We start from the raw sequence: 21,183 nt of genomic DNA on the forward strand, positions 1-21,183 counted from the left end.
TCCTTATAATTAGCTTCTTTTTTGTTTTTATTAGACAACAATCAATTAAAATAAATTAAATGATTAGTAAAAAACAAAAAACAGTCTTTCTGTGTTTCGTCTATATTATAAAAGTCCTGTATCACAATTATTTTGAATAATGTATCTTTAAATGCAAAATATATGAATTCTATCGAGAAATTTTCCAACAATACGGAGATTTCTTGTACTAGAAAAGCAAATAATAATCATATTAATAATAATAATGCTGATAATAATAGCAGCATACTTCTTTAGCAATGCTCTTATTCAAAGGGTAAACAAGATAAGATTTAAAAGTGCAAAGAGAAAAACACATTTGCTTTCTCCTAAAAAGATATTGCAGTATTAGCAGGGCTGAAGAGCAACAAATATGTTGGAATAAGTCTCATTCTGTTTACATTATTAAGCTGAAAAACATCTGGAACCAGGATTTAGATAATACAGATGTTGTCTGAAGGCATCATAAAAACGCTACATGGCAGATTTTAGCCTGTTGTAGGACCTACAGGCTTACAGTCGTATTTAAAGCATCTCCACTGTCCTGCAGAATGATACAAAGATAAAACTAAAACAAACAAACATAAAACGCCTCAATATCATACATTCATTTTTCTTATATTCATATTACCCTGGCTTTGCTTTATCTTAATGACCGACAGATAGTGAAGTATTCACTCTCTTCTGGCTATAAAAAACAGAACATCCATAACAGTGACTTCTGCGAAAAGGTGACGGAAAAAAATGTAGATCAATCCAGTTTTTGCTTTGATGGACCTCCTTCGTGAGCGACCCCCAGCTGCAGTAGTGAAAAGCTGCTCCGGTGTCACCGGGAATTGGTGCACTTGTGCTCCAGGCCAACCATGAACCACTCCAGCTTGGCTGAGATCAGCAGGTTGTAACTCATCAGGACTGTTCTCAGACTCTGAGTGCTTCGAGGAACACAAGACAGCGATGGAGTCACCACTGCCCCCTGGTGGTTGAAATAGGAAACACAGCAATGATGTGTAGTTTTTAAAATGGAAATAGGGAAGAGCATGAAGCCTGTGAAAATGTTCGGAGTCACCTGGAAATGAGATTGTTGTTGAACTGGGCTATTATTGACAGTAGGTGGTTTAATGACTGTCATTAATGAGCCTCTGTGTGTTTTAATACCACATTCTATATTACCGAATATTATAGTTAAAAAGATCTTTTATTTCCTATTTGATGACTATTTTTGTATTGTAGTAGCACAGCTGATTTTTTCCCCTGCTGTTTAATTAAACTTTAATTTAGTTAGTTCATTATCTGGAGCATCCATCTTTTTTATGGATGATTATAATTGTAAAATGGACCAAAAGTGTTTACCACTCGCTTTATAGAAAAGCACAAACTGACTCTAAACAGCATAAAAATGAAAATTAGATTAGATTAGCATCCAGATAATGGTCTTGGAGGCAGAGCTGTAAATTAAAAAATAACACCCAACTAAGACTGTCCACTAAAAGGTAAAGACGGGCTCACAAATACGATGATAAAATGGGAGATTTGTACAGGATCAAAGGAATCTTTAATAAGGAAGGCTATCAGTCCTATCGGTCCTCTGGATGCTGCATAGTTGGAGCCAGGTTGCTCCTATGACAGGACCGAGCACTAGATCCAAACTATTTAAAGAAGAAGCAGGTAGCAAGTATCCTGATTGAGCGGGCAGCACACTTGTGAGAAGCACTTTATGAGGCTTGAACACGCTGAAAATTGAAAATACTAGCAGTGCTACTCCTCAGCCTGCTAGCACTTATGATATAAATTGGAAAAATCGCAGATGATTTTCAGGAAAGTTGAACGACTGACTTTGACCTTGAGGTCAATGTCACTGGGATTCAGACTACTTGGAGATTTCTAGCAGATACACCAATCTCAAAATCCTACGTTGCCTCATTCATGAGTTATCGCATTCACAACCTTGGGTTACCACACTGTCAGCCTAGCAGGGTGACGACAATACACTGTCAGCCTTTTACATCTAACAAGAAGACTGTCAAAGGTTTGACATGCTTTGTCGTTTCTTTGACATAAACAAAGCAAAATGTTATTATTATTTCAACTAAAAATAATTATTTCTATATTTGTTAGTGCTGTACTAAATTTTTTATTCACTTTACACCTGATTGGATGATTAAAAATATGAGATTCATGTCAAATATAATTTCTTTTTGGGTGAACAGCAAACCTGTGCTCATGCACATTGAGCTTAAGTTTGTGGTCTTGCCCTTATGACTTCTGAGAACAACTTTCTCACTAACAAAGTATGCGCTGTTATCTTCTTCATGTCCTGAGGAAGGAAAGCTCGGGTCACACAGCATAACATCATCGCTTCCAGTGCACGGAGATTCCAGAAAGACTCACAGACTTACGAGAAACCAGGATATTTCCACGCCAGAGGAAGCTGATAATGCCTCTGTATCACATGCACACCAGTGGTAGAGAACCCCGTTACATGTGTTCCCTCACGATGTGCGAACTTGTATCAACACAACACGTGTCGTAATGTGTCTGATGTGCTTGAGTGACAGAGACACTCAGTCAGCTTTTGGATTTGCAGGTGAGAAGACATGCAGACTTTAGTTTGACAGTGAAAGCTTCTAAGGAGCTGAAATTCTACGTTACCTAAAGAAAATATCTGAATCCAAGACATTCAGAAATTTTGTGGCCAAATTTACAGCTAGTCTACCATTTGCACTTACACTGAACGGCAAATCGGTGCTTACTGGGAGTGCTTATGAGCTTGTTTGCATGCAACTTGTCACTGTGAGTGCGTCTTACGCTCAGCTGAAGGCGGGTGAGGATGAGCAGGTAGTTGTTGATGTTGTTCTCCAGTCTCTGCAGCAGCAAAGCGCCACATCCTGCCGGTCTGAGGCTCCTTTCAGACTTCACACCCTCGACAAGAAGCCTTAAAGATGCAACTATCTCTCCTCTCTTCTCCCGCTCCTGCAGTTACATGCACATTCAGAAAAGGGAGGAGAGGTAATAAAATGTTTGGCAGCACTTCATAATAAAGCCCATGACTTATGGTGCAATTTTCGATCGTTTTACGTGTAATTTTTCTTGATTTAGGGAGTAATTTTCAGTACCTAAAAATACTTAGAACAAAAAGGTTTTAAAGGAAAGAATAAACGAATTATACTTTAAGTATTTTGCTTAATGTGAACCTTTTGTGTATATCAGCATCCTAATGTTTCCCAAATTACCCAAAGTTGACGATGAACCCTAAATGTCTATTAGTAATGTAAGAAGGGGAGGTTAAGATATTACATAATGCAGCCCACAGCCTTAATGAGGAAGCAGTGTTTGTCTTTTCCTCTAAAATAGCCCAAAGGTATCTTTCTCCATATTATATTGACAGTGTAATCTGGGCCTGCTTTATAATAACCCAAAATGTGTTCACTGCTAAATGCTCACAGTGCAATTTGTTCCTTAATTAGTTTAAATCCTCCAATTTGATACCAAGTTGTTCTGTTGTGCCTATTGTGCTGAACATTACACCCTAAATTCAGACAAAACACACTGTGAATACTGGGAAATTACACCATAAGCTGTGGGCTGTTGTACAAAGTGCTACCAAATGTTTTACTCAAATCTGCTGCGGTGGAGGATGGATTCATATGTGTGCCAGCATTACCGATTTGTGTTCCCAAGATGCTGCGTGAAGCTCAGTGCAGGGTAGCTGAACCTGTGTGGAGAGGGTTGCCGAGCCATTACAATTACTCTGCAACGGAGGAGACACGGGAGAGACAAGTGACAGAGACAAGACAGACAGGTGGACAGGCTGACTACAGGTAACAACAGACAACAGGCGGATTAGATACAGCATCCAGATGGAGGTTGTGAAACAACCCATTTCTTTAAAATAAATTGATCTTGAAGCCAGAGAGGAAGGCAGTGACATTCTTACCAGTGCACTGGACATCTCGGGCACAATATTCAAAGCCTTTCTGGCTGCTCTACTGCACACAAACTCTGTGGACTTGGTCTCACTGTCCCACACTTCAGAGGCTATCATACAGAGCAGCAGAAGTCCTGGATAAGGTCAGAAATACATGCTGAAAGTGAGCCGTCCCAATAAAGTTTGTAATAAAAGACTCATAAGTCAACCTTTTGTACTCACTGCTTAAAGCCATGCCCTGCTTGGCTTCTCCGTATGAGTCCACATTTGTTCCATTAAGAGATGTGCCCAGAAATTGAAAATGTGGAAAATGCCCAGAGTCTGCTGTGGTGTCCTGTTTGTCTTCTCACCACTTGATTTCCCACCTTCTCATTCAGTAGTGGGAAGTGCGAGTGTTATCTAGCCTGAGAGCAGGATGTGCTCCAACTTCTCTGCTGCGCAGCACAACAGAATGTTATAAACTGAAAGTGGCATTTTATTGATATCAGCGAGACTATTTTGCTTCTGAGTTGGCTGTCGTAGTACTCGGGGAACAGCATCGTTGCTGGAAAACAGGTTAATGATCTATCATTGTGAAATAATCCATTGACACAGCTGTCCTGAAAGATATTTACTTTTCGTCCAGGTTAGCGCTGGCCAATAGAAGTCACAGCCAGGGTACATAAACGTCCCCAAACTGTCCTAGGGAGCTAAAGGCGCCAGCAGGTGGGTGTGTGTAAGCACCGTGGGTGTATAACCTGTGTGTGATGACATAATGCATGCGTGACTTAATGTGTTTAGAGAATTTGAGGCGCCCTAAACGCCCAGCAGATTGCAAATGTTTCATTTTTTTTAACAAAAGCTTCTAAAACTTCTAAACAGGCTTGCGGTCTTTGCAGGCAGGACAAGGTGACATCACTGGCAACGTGATTACCCACTCGAGGATCGCTTAATAGCTTGTAAACATGACAGAGAAGGAGAAGTGAACAGTCTGCACCCGGATGCATGCAATCACCCACCGGGTTGCGCTACCTTTTGGGTCGCAGCTGGAGGACGAAGCGGTGAGGCTCCAGTTCAGCTGCCATGTGAGGGTTAAGGTTAAAAGGAGGCGCATTAGCTGTCAACACACATGGACAGGAGACAACGTGGGGAGTGCACCATTCATCCTCATTTTCAGTCACACGCGCTCATCATCCTACCACCTCAGTCTGGACATTGACTGAGCCCCGCTGTCTTCACCTTCCTGCACCCGAGCTATTTTTGCGTGTCATGATTAAGACGCACGACGCTTAATATGGGACCTTAAAGTGTTTGCGCGCGCGTGTGGTGGTGGTGGTGCCACATGCGAGCAGAGAGGGAGAGAGAGAAAGAGAGAGAGAGAGAGGGATGCAGAGCATGACCGAGCATCAACACTCAGTCTATGTTCTGTTTCCCCCCTCCAAGCTTCCCTCTGTTTCTGCAGTCGATCCCGGCCGCTGTTAATTAAGACGAATGCGCGACGCCGATCCGCATATGATGAGCGGAGCGCCTGGATTTCTGCACACGAGGAGAAAACTGCGGTCTGTAACATTGACGGTACCCGCATTGCATCACGGACACGACACCCGGTACCCCGCTGTCGCCCTCCCACCTCAGCAGGCGCAGATGAGGAGGCTGTAGCATCTTATCATAGAGTTTCTTTGACTTGTGCAGCCGCGCTCTCAGGCGGCCGGCTGCTGTTGCTCATGGTCTCCAGATTCAGCCAACAGCTGGCTGCTCCTCTGTGCGCCGTTCTGGAGGCGCAAAGCCGGTAATTACGCGCGGTGCTGACAACTTTGGCGCGGCGCTGTATGGAATGCGCACCAGCAACAGGCCATTCTCTGGGATCTACTGAGATTTCCCTTCCTGGGAGTAAAGTGCGATTTTCGGGAGTCATCTGCAATCAGATCGCCTCATCGACTGAGTGAGCGCTACAACCTGTGGCTGTGCGCCACTTTATTTCTGTCAAAATCCTGCTAAGGCGCAATGGAAGGACAGAGCTGACGGTTTTGAATACGTAGCCCGGAGAGCAGGGGGGAAAAAAGGGAGAGAGGAAGACAGCAGCCCAGGGAAAAAACGTGAGTGCACAGCTGGATTAGTGTCTCTTTTCTGTCTTTTTTTTAAAGTATCAAATGTCACAAAATGTTCCAAAGTTTGCTCATTCCAGGGTCAAGGGCAAATTCTAACTGAAGGTCTAACTGGGCTTTGGTGTATTTGCTGGTGTTCAGGTTTCGTTTTGTCTTTATTTCTTCTCAGTTTTCTTATTCTCTATCAGCTGTATCAGCCAACAGGAATGAAAGACAACTGAGAAACTTGGCACACAAAACTGAAGGGGCACAGGTGGTTGCACATCTTCATGTTGCAGAGGAATGACTCAAGGTGCTTGTGGCAGTGTGGCTGTATCACACATCTATGCCAAATGTTCCATAACAAAACAACTTTGCCAGTGATCCGTATGTATACACCACCTAAACATTCATTTAATTCTAATGACAGGCTTTTTATATAATACGGAAGAGCGTCTTACCTCATGTAGACACCGAGGATCAGTGGGTAAGAAACACATCAATCTGTCTGTGGGTTTTTTTCCCTCCTGTATGCTGGTGCCACACTGGCCTCCGTGCACAGGTGATAGATTTCTAAAAACTCCTGTAGAAATGGAGAGATGTGGGTCAGTGTGCTGGTGCTTGGGGCTGCAGAGCACCCAGTTTCTCTGCTGTCAGGACCACAATACACACAATACCTCTGCCCGTTTATGAATGCCAGGTCCTTGATATAATGATGCCAGTGACACATATTGCTCTCAAGGTTATAATGCAAGGCCGAGTTGGAAGCCCACGGTGCATATGAACACGAAGAGCACGAACAATTGTTTTTTGTGAACGTGTGTGTTTCTGTGCGTGTGTTTTTAGGTAAAATGCCACAGTGGTCTCTGAGGGCCTGGTTCATTTTGGTGCCTGTGGCCCAGCGCTTTGAACCGGTTGCCTTGCCAATAGCCAATAAGCTGCAGCCTTTTGCAGGACTGTCAGCCAGTCAAACTAGTCCCCACAGGAAGTTGTGATGTTTTTTATTCAGGATGACCTGAGACTGGTTCAATTTTTTAATGTGAGAGCCACAATTTCAAGAATTTATTAGCAACCCGCCATTTGGTGGTAAAACTTTCTAACAATGCAAGTAGCAGTTTAGAAAAGACTCTTTGGTTTGGCTTAAAAAAAAGTTTTAAACGTCCTGAAACCAAACAGAAAAAAATATTGGCAGACATGAAGGTTTGTTTTTTGTTTTTTTTTTTGAAGCAGTGAATCCCTGGAACAGTGGTTATCGTTTAGGTGTGAGGCCCACTTGGCAGCACATCTGTCAGGGCAGTAGATTTCACTGCCAGTATGTAGCACCTCTGAAAAGCCTTCCAGTGAAAGCCCAGAGAGATGACTGCTTGCAGTATAATTACACCGCACATGTGGGAAAAGGAAATGATCTGAATGTGTAGCAAGTCTTCTCGTGTGAGCGTTTGGAGGTGGATACTAGCTCTCTTGAGACACGCACAGATGGGTGACAAATTATAGGAAAAACATGAACACTTGTGCGGGGTTTTCTGTCTCAAATAGGCCTTTGTGTGTGACCGTTGATTAATCTGCACAGAGGAATGGCAATGAGCCTGTGTTACTTTACCTAACAGAAATCTGTGCATTTTTCTGTATTTTATAATTGAAGAAATTAAACACTACTTAAAATATAGTCAGTACAGTCCTAGTAGTTAACTTTTTTCCCCCAAGTCCACTTCTGCCTTTAGAGGAAAAGGTCACTCCAAAGCATGTTAAAACATCACATCAAGAAACATTTCTATCCTTGTAGGAATGCTCTCTTACTGAATGACAATGCCCATATTCATTAGTATGAGAATGGCATGAATCATGAGCTGTGGCCTTTGGATCAGTGTGTTTGGTAGGACAATGACCCATCCCTCCAACTGAGCTCCAGAGATTTGAAACTGTTCTGGCAGCACGCGGTGGCCCGACACCTTACTAAGCCACTTTGTCTTCTTTTTTGTTTTATTGTTTCTTTTTATTTCCACCCATCTGTTTAGACACACCACAGTTTTATGACTCATAAGAGGAGTGGTTACAAATACTTAAAGGGGATCTGCTGTAGTGTTCATTAGCACAGAGCAGAACTATAAAATACTTCTTGTGGAAATGTTTGGCAGCAAGTTTTCATGCAAAATGCACTTGCAGGCAATGCATATTCTCCCTCAATCCATCCATTTGTCTGTTTTCTTAACCACTTGCCTGATTCAGGGTCGCAGCGGCACCGGAGCCTATTCAGGCTGTTATTAGACCCTGCTCGGGTCTACTAGTCTGCTGCCTAAATCTATAGGCGTAGAATAAAGTGTGTTAGAGAGGGGAGTATGAGAAGTGAACTGCAAAGTTATGATTGTAATTTATTCTATATTCTATAATTTGGTGTTTTAAAGTTGGTGCTGACAGCACTATTCAGCACATTTATCCAAAAAATTGGTTCTTTGAGTTTAAATCTTTCAATTTCACATTATTATTCATGCCATTAGATCACATCCGCTTCAGTTTTGAACCAGTGTCCATGTGCTCGTGTGTGCTTTTACTTCTTTTTTATTTATTTATTTACTTTTGGATTGGATTTCTTTTTGAATGAAAAAGCTTTGCAGAGAGAAATGCATTTTAGTTTCCAGCACAATATGAGGCATTTCCAGCTCGCACATTTTTCACATAAAAAATCTCTTATATTTTCCTCATTTCATCCTGAGAGTGTGCTGCCTTCGTGCTTCAAAGAGTCAGAGAGTTACTGTCATTTTAGCTCAGATTGCATCAACACGAGAATGTTTAAAAATTTAAGGCCACACGATACAGATTTCTCATGTGAAACTCAGCGTAATTGTTATGGGAGGCGCTAAACGGGCTGAGAAAACAGTTGCATCTTGTCTGTGGCTCCCAGAGGAGATTTCTAAAGTCAGTGAAAACAACTTTGATCATGTCATCAGGGTTATGTTCGGTTTTAGCACAAAAGAGTGCAACACCAACGTAGTTACCCCGCAAATGATGGAGGGCTCAATTACACACACTAATGAGTTGCTTTATGGGAATTCACTTTGACCTTGCTTCAATTTTGCCCACTTCACTTTTCATGTTTGAGAGATATTATCACACATGCTGACTTATCTTTTTAAAATATCTATGAAGGATTTAATGCAGTCAGATGCTGTGACATAGACCGACAAACAAGATCCTCTACAGGCTATGCCAAAAAGTGATTGCTGGTATTTAAACTGATGTAAATGACTTGCTGACCTGTAATCTCTCAAACATATCTCTCTTGAATGATTTCAAGCCATTTTGAGACACAAGGTAGAAGCTGCAGTCAGTAATTTTTATATAGCCTTGAAAACGTCTCATTAAGATAAAAAAAAATCTGCTTTTAAAGAGACAGCCGGCCAAAATACAGGATAAAAAAACATGAGTGAGAGAAATAGGTATTTGATCCCCAAGCAAAACATGATTTAGCACAAGATGGAGAAACCCTTGTTAGTGAGTACAGCTATAAGATGTTTCTTGTAGTTGCTCATCAGGTTAGTGCACATCTCAGGAGGGATTTTAGCCCACTTCTCTTTACAGAAGCTTTCAAAGTCTGTTAGGTTTCTTGGCTGGTCTGGAGACTTGCTAGGCCACTCCATGACCTTAATGTGCTTCTTCTTAATGTACTCCTTTGTTTCCTCAGTGGTATGTTTTGGGTCACTGTCGTGCTGGACGGCCCATCTATGACCCATCGTCAGTGTTGTGACTGAGGGAAGCAGGCTCTCGACCAAAGGTCTATGGTACATCGGTGCTAATTTTGACAACAAAATTTGATTAAGTTCAATCTTTTACTTTTAGTCCAGGTAGTTAGCCCCCCCAATTCTGCTTTTCAGGCACAGATAAAATGTGCGTACCTAACCTGGAGATTACCTCTGACCAGATCACTTTCACACTCATCCCGCTTTTGTACACTACTTAATTAGTTCTGATTGGATTTCATCTCTCCAGAAAAGTTTCATCTTGTTTTTATTCATTGACACAAATGTCAGTACATTTCCATCCCAGTTTTTGTGCTGGTGCATTTGTTTTTATTTAGTTATCGTCTTGTTTTTATCAGAAGAAAAGGTCATTGATAAAAACTGATCAAAATTATTGGTCAGTAAAATGAACACTGTTGTACATGGCTCTGTCCTTTGTCCCCTCAATGTAACAAAGTCGCTCTGTAACCTTAGCAGACAAACAGCCATACAGCAGAATGTTTCCACCTCTGTGCTTGATGTGGGGATGCTGCTCTTTGGGTCATAAACAACACGGAGGATCGAGCAGATGCCAAACAGCTTGATTGTGGTTTCATCTGACTTTCTCCTAAACCTTCTCTGGATCATTTATATGTTTCTTCCATTTCCAAATAATCACACCAACAGCTGTCACCTTCTCACCAACCTTCCAATCTGCTGGAGCCAGAATTCCTGCTGGGTTGGGCATCACTTATTTGACTCAAATGTGTATAACACCTTCAAAAATTCGATTGGTTACAGCCTATTAACCCCAAAATATAAAAAAATATACAAGGACATTAACCGTTTTAAAAAACAAAACAAAAAACAACAAAACACCAAAAATGACTTTTTTGTCACAACACCTCGTCCTGACAGCCCTGCTGGGATATTGTAAGGACTTCTTTCTGACACTCATTGAGCCATAAAGCTAAGCCCACTACATTACTCATCACACTTGATCAATCCAGTGATGACTCAAATCAGGAGCAAAGGAGAGCTGGGTCGTCCATGATGTTTGTCCGAAACAATCTCGGCAGAGCCGCAGGCTACCTGACGCCCTCGCACTAAAGCACGAAAAAATAAAGCAGAATAAAATGCGAACATCCTCAAGTCCAGTAAGTCCAAAGAGAGACAGACAGCAGCGGCAGCGGCAGCACAGTGAGAGTGGAGGAGGGAGGCGGTGTATGCAGTCCAGCCTCACCAGCGCTGCTGTGACGCTACAGCCGGCCGTGGCTCTCAATCCGGTGCACCCACCTCGCTTTGCACCATGCAGGAGGTCTTACGATAAAGAAACCTGTTACTCTCTGCACACGCGATGGCAGGCGGCAGCACAGAGTCTTCCTCCTCCTCCTCCTCCTCCTCCACAGACTGATTAGCGGGCGACTCCTGAGAGTCTCGGATTTCTTTTTTGTGGGGGTCTTCAATGGGGATATTGCCGCAATGGTGAAGGACAAGGCCGAAAACAGGACGCTTCAGTACCAGCAAACTTTGGTGAGTTTCACAGATCTCGGTTTGAGTCGTGTGGAGGGCTTTCATGGATGCTTGTTTGACTGGAGGACGGGCGCAGCTGGTGCCTGTTCAGCCGTGTCCTGGATGAGAATAGCAGGAGAGTGTGCAGCTCCTGTGTCCAACATTTCTATACAAAACCAAATAAGATATCTATTTTTTTCTTTTAAAATATGAAGAAAGGGTTTCGGTGTGCTCTCCCTCCTGTGATATGTAACGTCACTCGCTGCTCTCCAGTCATTCACCTTGATCCACAGGTGTTGCATCACTCTCAGCCTCTGCCTGCACCGACCCTCCTAATTAATCCCAATCAATTCCGATGTCACCAAACCACGTAAGATTAATTAGTTCGGCTTGCAGAATCTCATGTTTGCCTATCTATATTAACCTCATATGTGTCCTAATTGCTTATTATTTAGATGTTAATAACCTTGAAATGCACATCAGAGCCTGCTGGGTGCTTTTGTATTCCGATCATGTCCTGTATTTTCTTATCTTCTCCATTTCTCCTGCACATCTTGGTGTCCCCAGTAATGCCCCCACCCTCCCCTCTTTTATCTTCCTCTCAGCCCTCCTGTCTGTGAGAGTGGCCCCTTGCACATATGAACTAAAAGTGGAGTGTTTCTGAATATTAATTTCCTCGTGCACTAGTTTTCCTCACTTATGTCATTTCACTTGGCTGACAGTGATACCCTGGAGCACTTGAAACAGTGATATTCAGATAAAGGGAACGAGAGAGACAGACAGATTGGCAGGGAGTCAGTCAGGCAAAGCAGTGGATTAAAGTGTCACCCTTCACTGATTTGTGAGCCTTGGTGTGCAGTTGTCTTTTAGCTTCTGGTGACATGTTTTTTTGTCTCGCGTGGATTTGCACATGTGGACTTGAGATCTGTTGGTCAGTCTGTGTTCGTGCAGCGGCATAGGTGTTAAGTGGTACAGAGGTGTTTTTGCTGTTCTTGTTTGTGTGGGGGATCGATGCCGTGCCGTGTGCCTTAGATCAATAGTAATGTAAAATGGCAGTCGGTGTCTCTGAGGATTGGAACGTGCCATCTATCCCCAGAACCTCCTCTGGCCATAGGACTGCGATCAATGGCTTTATCATTCACTCCCCGTACAGCAGTCCATTACCCCAAAAATAGATATGTGTGTTTCTCCACATGCTTGCCATGGTGCAGTGTGTCTCGTAATGCTTCCTATAGGTACAAAGTGGCAGCGCTATTCATCACATACTTTCGTGCAGGTGAAACATCTGTGCTTCTCCTGGGGAAAACTGAGAGATGGATACAAATAAAAAAAATCTGATAAGTAAAGGCTCGCAGTGTTTCTTCAAAGTGTGGCTGCAGTCTAAAATTGGATTCTAATGTTGACAAAAGGATCTTTTGTGTTTTATTGTTTGCCATCAGCAAGATTCAGAGGATTTTCAGTAATGCTTGGATTTTGGCAGCAGAGGAACACGGGTGCTGTAGCAGGACTGAGCAGATGACACGGAGCAGATAGAGCGATATGGAGATCTGTTTGATAACTTCTGCCGGATGAGGAAGCGCAGAAACACCATCCCTTCATTTACACGTATTGTAGTCCAAAAAAAGGCTTTCCCCTCCTGTATTTACACTATACTGGCAAAAATCTTTTAATACACCGAGCAGCAGTTTTTACAAGACAATGAGACAAAAAAAACCCCTTTAATTTATTACTGCTGTTGGAGCTGGAGCTTTTACAGCCTCTCAGCGCTGCTGTGACAATCCATTAAGAAAAGCTGTGCTGGGTATTACAAACTTGTCATATAAATGGTACTAACAACTGAATAATTGATACAATTACATTGCAGATGGCCATGTTTGCATTTCTTATTAGAGCCACCCCTAAAGTAAACTGACTTCTGAGATGTAAATAATACCCACTGATATATTGTGCACCGATGCTGCACAAAACCCTAGCTCTTGGAAATTGCTTTGGAAGGAATTCACAGTCTTCACCGATGTCTCTGAGCTTATTATCCAAAGAGAAGAGCAAAAACTGAGAAAAAGAAGTTATTAATAACCATTGAGACTTTCACAAGAAGGAAGCATGAATGAATTTGATCATTTTAGGCAGTAGCGGTTGTTTTCTGCAGGAGGAATCTGCGTGTGACAGTTTGAAAGCAAACAACAATTTGGTGCATGGGTCACTGGCTTCTACAACTGTCAGGTGCAGTGGCATGCTGGGACGGCGTGCGGCGGCTTTCTGCCTCCCCGCTGTCTCGTGGGACGGAGGAACGGAGCAGGTAAAGTGAAGAAGAGGCAGGTCAGAGACTGAAAAGAAAAGAGACAGACGGTGTTGTGGTGACTTGGTTGTCGAGGTGTTGCCGCTTCCATCTGAAGCTTTTTCAAAGGCCTTTCTCAGAGGTGTGGGAGGTCTGAATGTGTCATTGGGTTTGCGTGTGTTTTCTCTTTTCAGAAGCGTGGGCAAGTTTGCTCTATAGGTCCTGCATGTGCAGTTAGTTTGTGATTATACGTGAGTGTGTGTTTGTGTGGGGGGGTATGCACTGCACCTACGCATATGTCTGCCTACGTACACAGTCTTAAACGAGTGCGTGGTGAAGTCGTTGTCAGAGCAGATGTCAGCAACAGCCCGTTCGTGTCCTTCCCGCAGCAGGAGGCTTTTACATTCCACTGCTGCAAGGATCAAAGTCCTCATCCAGTTGAGAAGGAGAAGCCAGCCGCGCTCCACCGGCACTATCACCACCAACACCACCACCAGAGCACTGCAGCGCCACAGAAATATACAGCACCTACTGTACACATGTTGAAATGTATGTGTATGTAAATGTATGTAAAAATGTATGGAAGTCTACACAAGGTGTTTTTTTTTATTTGTGCCTTTTAGCGATCCAATTCTTGCTATTTTAAAATCACTTTCAGCGTGTGTGTGTGTGTGTGTGTGTGGACGCTGACTATATAAAGCAACATTACTGCATTTTTATGTAAAGAGAGCACACAGTGGCACACCAGGAAAGAAATCCATTTGATATTTTCCCAGCGAGACCGAATTTTAGCATGTGGATTTCAAATTCTTGTATAGATTATGGAGATTTTCTCAAAAATGTTCCTTTATTTAATACAAAAACCCAACTTACGTGCATCTTTTTCATACATGCATCCATACAAATACGGTGCTAACACACTATTTTCATAGCCTGTTAGTATGCACAGATTGCCTCTAGATCAGCAGCGAGCAGGCGCTCTGTCTACAGAAAACTGGACTCACCAGTGCGAGTCTATTGCCTCTCTTCTTTCTTTTGTATTGTTTGGTGCAAAGTGTCACAGACCAGTTGGGTTGGTAAATATGAACATGCTGCTTGCAGTTTACTTGTGTCACTCTGAAGGATTTCTGCCTTTTGGAATTAACAAAAGTGTTACCATTTCTCTCAGTGCCATTTGGTGCAGCTAGCTTCAAAAGTTGCCTTTGCGCTCTATGATGAGATCTCTTCAGGATTCAAACACTGTGTACATTTATATTCATATATTTTCAGCCTCTTTCTCTGTTGTTTTTGCACACACACACACACACATACACACACATAAAAGCGCTGTCTCTTCAGGGGGGTTTAGTTGCTCTTAGTCAGCATTCTGTTCGTTCTCCCACACAGACGCTGGCTCGAGTCCATTTCAGGTCCTGTCACTTCCAAATAGTGCTGTTACCTGCACACAATTGAACAGGCCACTGCAGAGACTGTAGACAGAAGAAAATCTCATTTTAGGCGCTTCTTAAAATAGCCCGTGCTCATTGTACTGTGTTCATGAGCTAAATGGTATCCATTAAAAGAAATGCATAGTAGCCATTAAAAATGTTTAAATGGTTACATGCTCTGTGGAACAACTTCAAAGTGGATGCAGGGGACAGTGACTTAAAACTCAAATAGTGAAATGTTGACAAACCAAAATTCATGATTAGCAACGTGTAAAACAAAGCGGTGGACGAGTAAATGTGCTCAGTAACTAAAAATGCAGTAAAGGTCAATGTCAGAGGCAATATACATTTATCCTATGATAATAACGGCATAGTTGGTTGATGTGGCTAACTAATTTAACTAATTTATACTGTATACTGTTGAGCAATACTGAAAGCACAATATCAGGCTAAATGTGTAACTGTGCTGACGGGTGGGTGATTAGGGTGTACGACAGGTCCTCAGCTCTGATTCCAGGCCACCTGGATATTTTTTGTCTTAACGTCATCCCACTGCTCTCTTTCCTTACACTTCCTGATTTTCTCCCTACTGCAACTCCCCATGTCACTGGTAATATATTCCTTTTCCTTTCGGCTTAGGAGAGATTGCCGCCTGTGTGGAACGTACAGGAGGCGGCACACATGACAAACACTTGCTTGCTGTGAAATCACTGAGCTGTTACTGCTCTGTTCTTATATTAGTGCCGTCAAATGTCATACAGATTTTATAGTAGAGAGCTGGCAGGTTAAAAAAAACCTTTGTGACAGATCTTAGCCGGGTACGATCTATGGATGTAGTAATAGCTTCAAGCAATATTTTCATGACTAAATATGAATTATCTCCATGATTTCTAATATTCAAATCAAAAACCTGCTTTTTCATCCCCTGAAAGTTCAAAACCCAAAGATATTTAGACTCATATAACACAAAGGAAATCAGCATTTTCTGACATTTAGGCATCTGTTGATAGACTAATCAGTCGAGTCACTGCAGGGTTGAACTTCAATCAAATCTAAAAGAGCAAAATGAATAAATTTCAAATAAATAACAACATCAAGGCTTGGCTGAAGAGGTACCGAAGTTTGCAGGATTGACAGTTCAATATGAGAGAGGCCCGAGGGAACCAGATGATTCCAATTGGATGGATCGTGTGTGTGTGTGTGTGTGTGTGTGTGTGTGTGTGTGTGTGTGTGTGTGTGTGTGCGTACACCATGAACAGATGAACGAGAGGCATTGGGGAAAATAATATATGAAACACAGTGCAGTATTGAATTTTTGCAGACACCTGACTGCTAACCACATGATGCTGACTTGTCCGTCGTTTTGGAAATGTTACATTCACGGTGACAATGTAAGGTCAAGTGAATAAGGCCTCAGTCACACAGGCCAGTAACTCCCTGGCAACAATATTACGGTTTGCCTGAAGATATCGTACAACTGGTCATGAGGGAAATTGTGTTTTGTGACTGGCTGCAACTGGTTTGATCAGTACAAGATTGACACGTATCACCTGTAGTTTGCATGGAGCATGTTGTTTTGGTCTCCAGTTATTCTACAAGAGCAGAGCCATCAAGAAAGTTTCATTCAAATTAAATGGCTCTGTCCTAGCGGTAGTGAAAATGCGAAACATGTGACTCCAAACGGAAATGGTAACCATTTGAAACATGCTTGTTGCAGCAGTAAAGCACAGCTTTTATTTTGAAGGGGAACATACTCCGTTTCGCGTTTCCGCTCAGCTAGTAGTTTGCAAGGTCCTCCGTACAAACTACAGGTGACTGCAGCAATCTGTTGGCTGCTGAGGAGGTTTTAGGTGCAGCACCCGCTTTGGAACCAATTTCACCTGGTGACAGTTTTTCACCTCCAATAATCACTCACTAGGGAATCCATATTTGTCCTTAGCGACCTGAGGTTGTATCACGTTCAACTCTTAAGCAACGTGTGCATGACGTCAACTACGTATACAGAAGCTTTTAAGTATAAAACACCATTAACGACAAAAAGAATGTACACACATTGTTGATTAAAAGTATCTTTTAACAGTTTGAATTGCACAAATCAAATTTAAATGCTTAACATTTAGTTGCATATGCAAAAAACAAAAACACCTCTCTTAAATAAGTATGTTGATGTTTGAGTCTCTCTCAGTCCTTCGGCTGTCTCCCATCCCGTGTTCTGCTTTCCCACCGGTGTGACTGAAGTGTATTTTGTAATTTTTTTCCTCACACGTGTGCACAAGTCTGCTCGACTACAAAAAGGTTTTCTGCTGCGTGGAGCTCTGACTCACGGTTAACTATCCTAAAAGCAGCCTCCGCTACCTGCCTGAATGCAAATGTAGACAGTCGAGTGAGTCGAATGTGTCACTTCCTCCTCTAATTCAATTTTCCTGTCCCTGGAGGCTGCAGGGTCCAGATTAGCTCGAGTGCTTTAGTCCTCTTGTTGTTCTCCTGCTCTCATCAATACACACTCAGCATGCGCTTAAGTAATCACACGGCCTTGACGGTATGTAGGAGTTTAAGGGTCTAAAACATCCGTCATTCACAACAGAAGAAATTAAAATCACTCCATGAATATGTGTTAATAAAAAGCAGCAAGGATGGAAGTTTTTTTGATGTTCCAGCCTTCATCATTACAGCGTCAAATATTTGTCCTTGGTGTCGCCTCATGGTGAATAAATTGTCTCGCAGCGCTCCTGATAATTGCTGAATCATATAGGACGTTTTAGTTAATCTGTTGTTCTGGACTCGCACATGGTCGGACTTAGAAAGGCGGGAGAGTGTGGTGTAACAGTAAAGTAGGGGGTCGAGCGGGAGAGTGTGGTGTAACAGTAAAGTAGGGGGTCTTACGCAGTAGAATGTCGCAGGACAAGTGGTCCTCGCTTCTTGTTAAAATGTTGGTGGCTTGATTTGAAAAGCTGTGCTCACACTGCCAAAATAGACTGACTACTAGACATTTGAAAGGACGTGGGCATTATAAAGCTACAGACTGAAGCCAACACTTGCTGCTGTGTGATGGACGCGATGAGGGACTGATCAAAGTTGAGGAGGCTTCAGTTTTTTAGCAGCATTGCTTTAATACTGTAAAGCTCAACGAAGCGCATTTATTCATGTTCGCAGACACACGAGTCCAAATATGATGTTCATGAGTGCTAGAGCAGCATTTCAGTATAGCTAACCATGCCTGGCTGTATAATAACTTTGCTGCTTGTAGTGTTAATCAGTTTAGGGTAACTCAGAGGACAGATTTGGGCTTTTTTTTTTTTTTACAACCATTCACAGGTGATTAAATTTCAGGTGAAGCCAAAAATTAATTAACAAATTTAATGCTGATTATAAAAATCAACTGTAAAACTAACAATAGGTTTGTCGATGCTCGCTTACGGTCAGGCCACACAAGTCAAGTGCTAATGGGTGATTTTGTTGTGTATAATTGGCTAAAAAAAGCCACCACCTGGATTATGTAGTAATTAGATAATTACTACAGTGATTACTGTTTTGGCTGATAACAGGGTTTTAAGCTTAACTGATGCAGTGTGTAGCTTCGCATTTCATTCTCATTACATATTCTGTGGTTATGAAAAAGATGTTCCTATGTGTCAGAAGCATCAAATTATTGGTTTTCTTTAAGGAAAAAAACAACTAGAGAGATTATTGAAACTAAAGCTGGATTAAGAACTGTCCAACACGTTACTAAAACCAGGAAGGATAGTGGAGAAACATTACCTTCGAAGACGTTAAGAAACAAAACCTCATGAGTCGTCGTGATTGATTACTTAAATGTTTCTAGAAAAACAGTACAACTGGTGTTCATATTTAATAGCGAAAGTAAGAACATTTCCACATGCACAGTCCAAAGAGAACTCTGGGGACTGGGACTAAATTAATTATCGGTGACGCTAATTTGGAAAGCAAAAGGTCTTCAGTTTGCTAGGGAGCGTAAAGATTGAACTCTGGATAAATGGAAAAAGGTCACGTGGTTCGATGAGTCCAGATTTATCCTCTTCCAGAATGAAGGTGCATCAGGATAGTCAGCTCCTGTCTGTAGGGCCGGTGTTTGATCAGAGGTTGTTTCAGTTGTTTAGGTATGTAGTTCAGCTACATGATGGGTGCAAAAAATTAGGTCAGCTGACTACCTGAAACATACTGAATGACCAGGTTTTCCTCCATCAGTGGACATTTCTTTCCCCCCTGATGACACTCAGATGTTTAAGATGACAGTGCCACGATTAACTGGGCTCAATAGCAAAAGGGCGGTCACACACACACGAGACCACAGAGCCAAGACTTTAAGCCATTTTGCTGCAGTGGTCTAACTCTCCCCTAATCAATTCAAATCACCAAGGGCTTGGTGAAAAATTCCTGCACTCTGAATGGGAATAAATGTAATATTGCATAAACTCATTGAAAAGAATCTATGGTGAATACATGCCAAAAAAGGAATGAGTGTTTTCTGCTTACAAACTTTCTTCACATTGATGGTAGAATGTCTTAAATCGGTGCTGCAGGCTTACTGGCACATTGTCAGCACATCGTGATATTATGGATACTAGACAGTAAAATTCTGTTTTCACTTTCTACTGAAATTTTTAAACAAAGTTTCAATCTGTTGCTGATAGAAGCAAATCTACCAAGTGTCATCACATGAACCAGCTTTGCAAAGGACTACATTGAGTCATGCCCTCAACGTTTTGTGTTCTTTACCATAAACGGGAGTGGCAGCTGAAATCAGTCAAAAACTCAAGTGCACAGACATAGTGTCAGGCTGGTGAACACAGTGGAACATAAAACAGGCATCTATGGATGCACGAATAGAAACTGTTTGCGACCAAAAGTATGCAATAGAGTAAACATTGGACTCCATTGTGATGTTTTAGTCATTGGTGTTTTGTGCTGGTGAAGATACTGGTGAAGGTCTCATCCAGAAATCAAAATACTTATTTGGGCTGCCAGGTTTGGTTAAGCCAATAGAAAATAAAACTTTCAACTTTTACCTGAAATGAAATATTTGAAGTGCGGGTTCAGGTCAGGAGATTGCCAGGCATCCCAAGTGTCTTTTAAAGGTTCCAGGTAGAACCAAGTGCAATTGGGATAGCCAAATTAACCCTTAATCATTAACCCTATTGCTGCCAGTTAATATTAGTGAAGGCTTTGTGAAACCCAGAAATGTTCAGGATTATGCGTGAATCATATAGAGCATAGGTGTCAAACTCTGGCCCGCGGGCCAAATTTGGCCCGCAGCCTAATTGCATTTGGCCCGCGAAGCCAATACCAAATTACTATTAGAGCTGGCCTACTGGTATTATACAGCTAATATATATATTGTTTAGTATTAAGCTTTGCTTGTTCCATATTCAGTTTTTCAGCAAAACTTGTTTGAGTCAATAAGAAAAGATTCATTCTTTTATCTAGATCTTCAATAAATATTAATGTTAGCCCGCGACTTTGTTCCAGTTTTGAATTTTGGCCCACTGTGTATTTAAGTTTGACACCCCTGATATAGAGTTTTCGTTTTCGAACCCTTCTCCACAGAGACACCTGCTGGCGTCTTTTGCTATTGTTACATTTTGGCTGTGCTGTGGCAGGCAGGAAGTGGGTCCAAATACAGGACTCAACACGAAAAAGGTAAACTTAGAACGGCAGCTTTATTCGCTGGGAAAACTTCTCCATAAAAAAAAACTAAAAAAAACCAAAACAACCCAAAACCCTGAGTAAGAAACTAAGAACAAAAAACACCAGGAAAGTAGTACAGAACAAAGCTAGAAACCAGAACCATGAAGAGACTTAAAGCACATAAGGCGGTATGACACAACAAAGGGCAAAGGAAAACACAGGGCTTAAATACAAAAGGGAGTAACGAGGGAATGGGAAACAGGAGGGAAACACAGCTGGGACTAATCAGACATAATGAGACAAGAGGAAGCAAAACTAGATGCACTGCACACAGGACAGGGACTATCAAAATAAAACAGGTGACAATCACAAAGACAGACGTGACACAGAGACATGACTGACTGGGGAGACAGAGGGAACATGGAGACAAGAGTGACTAGACGTGGAACACAGGAAAGGCAAAGTAACAGAAACCTAAATCCTAGGAACTACAAATAAACATGAGCAAAAAACATTAAAAAGACCCCAAACCTTGAATAACAATAATGAAGGAATATAAATTAACCAACAAACACAAAACACTGGGTCACAGACCCAGTAC

The 21,183-nt window shown here is 42.0% G+C and overlaps 2 protein-coding genes across 7 annotated transcripts in view; one reads left to right on the plus strand and one right to left on the minus strand.

Moving 5' to 3' along the window:
- Positions 1 to 9: 9 nt before the first annotated feature.
- Positions 10 to 4,566, minus strand: thpo (thrombopoietin). Of its 2 annotated transcripts, none has more exons than XM_076877093.1 (5): positions 4,166 to 4,566; positions 3,953 to 4,077; positions 3,680 to 3,730; positions 2,824 to 2,988; positions 10 to 991 (listed from the first exon to the last, which is right to left on the minus strand). In XM_076877093.1, the coding sequence occupies exons 1-5, from the start codon at positions 4,176 to 4,178 to the stop codon at positions 845 to 847; spliced, it is 501 nt and encodes a 166-aa protein (XP_076733208.1). In that variant the 5' UTR covers positions 4,179 to 4,566; the 3' UTR covers positions 10 to 844. The 2 variants fall into 2 exon arrangements, with proteins under 2 accessions (XP_076733208.1, XP_076733207.1); XM_076877092.1 differs by having other exon boundaries at positions 3,680 to 3,766; positions 4,166 to 4,555.
- A 155-nt stretch (positions 4,567 to 4,721) lies between these two features.
- clcn2a (chloride channel, voltage-sensitive 2a) overlaps positions 4,722 to 21,183 on the plus strand; it is a 62,483-nt gene continuing 46,021 nt past the window's right edge. For 4 of the 5 annotated variants that reach the window (XM_023154600.3, XM_024806000.2, XM_023154601.3 and 1 more), the window contains exon 1: positions 10,896 to 11,252. In XM_023154600.3, coding sequence (XP_023010368.1) covers positions 11,202 to 11,252 — 51 coding nt within the window. In that variant the 5' untranslated portion in view covers positions 10,896 to 11,201. Of the gene's footprint in view, positions 6,019 to 10,895; positions 11,253 to 21,183 lie in introns of those variants that run through there. The other variant, XM_023154602.2, reaches the window with a different exon arrangement.

The sequence above is a fragment of the Maylandia zebra genome, linkage group LG18 (genome assembly GCF_041146795.1).
Source record: "Maylandia zebra isolate NMK-2024a linkage group LG18, Mzebra_GT3a, whole genome shotgun sequence".
Classification (NCBI taxonomy): Eukaryota; Metazoa; Chordata; class Actinopteri; order Cichliformes; family Cichlidae; genus Maylandia; species Maylandia zebra.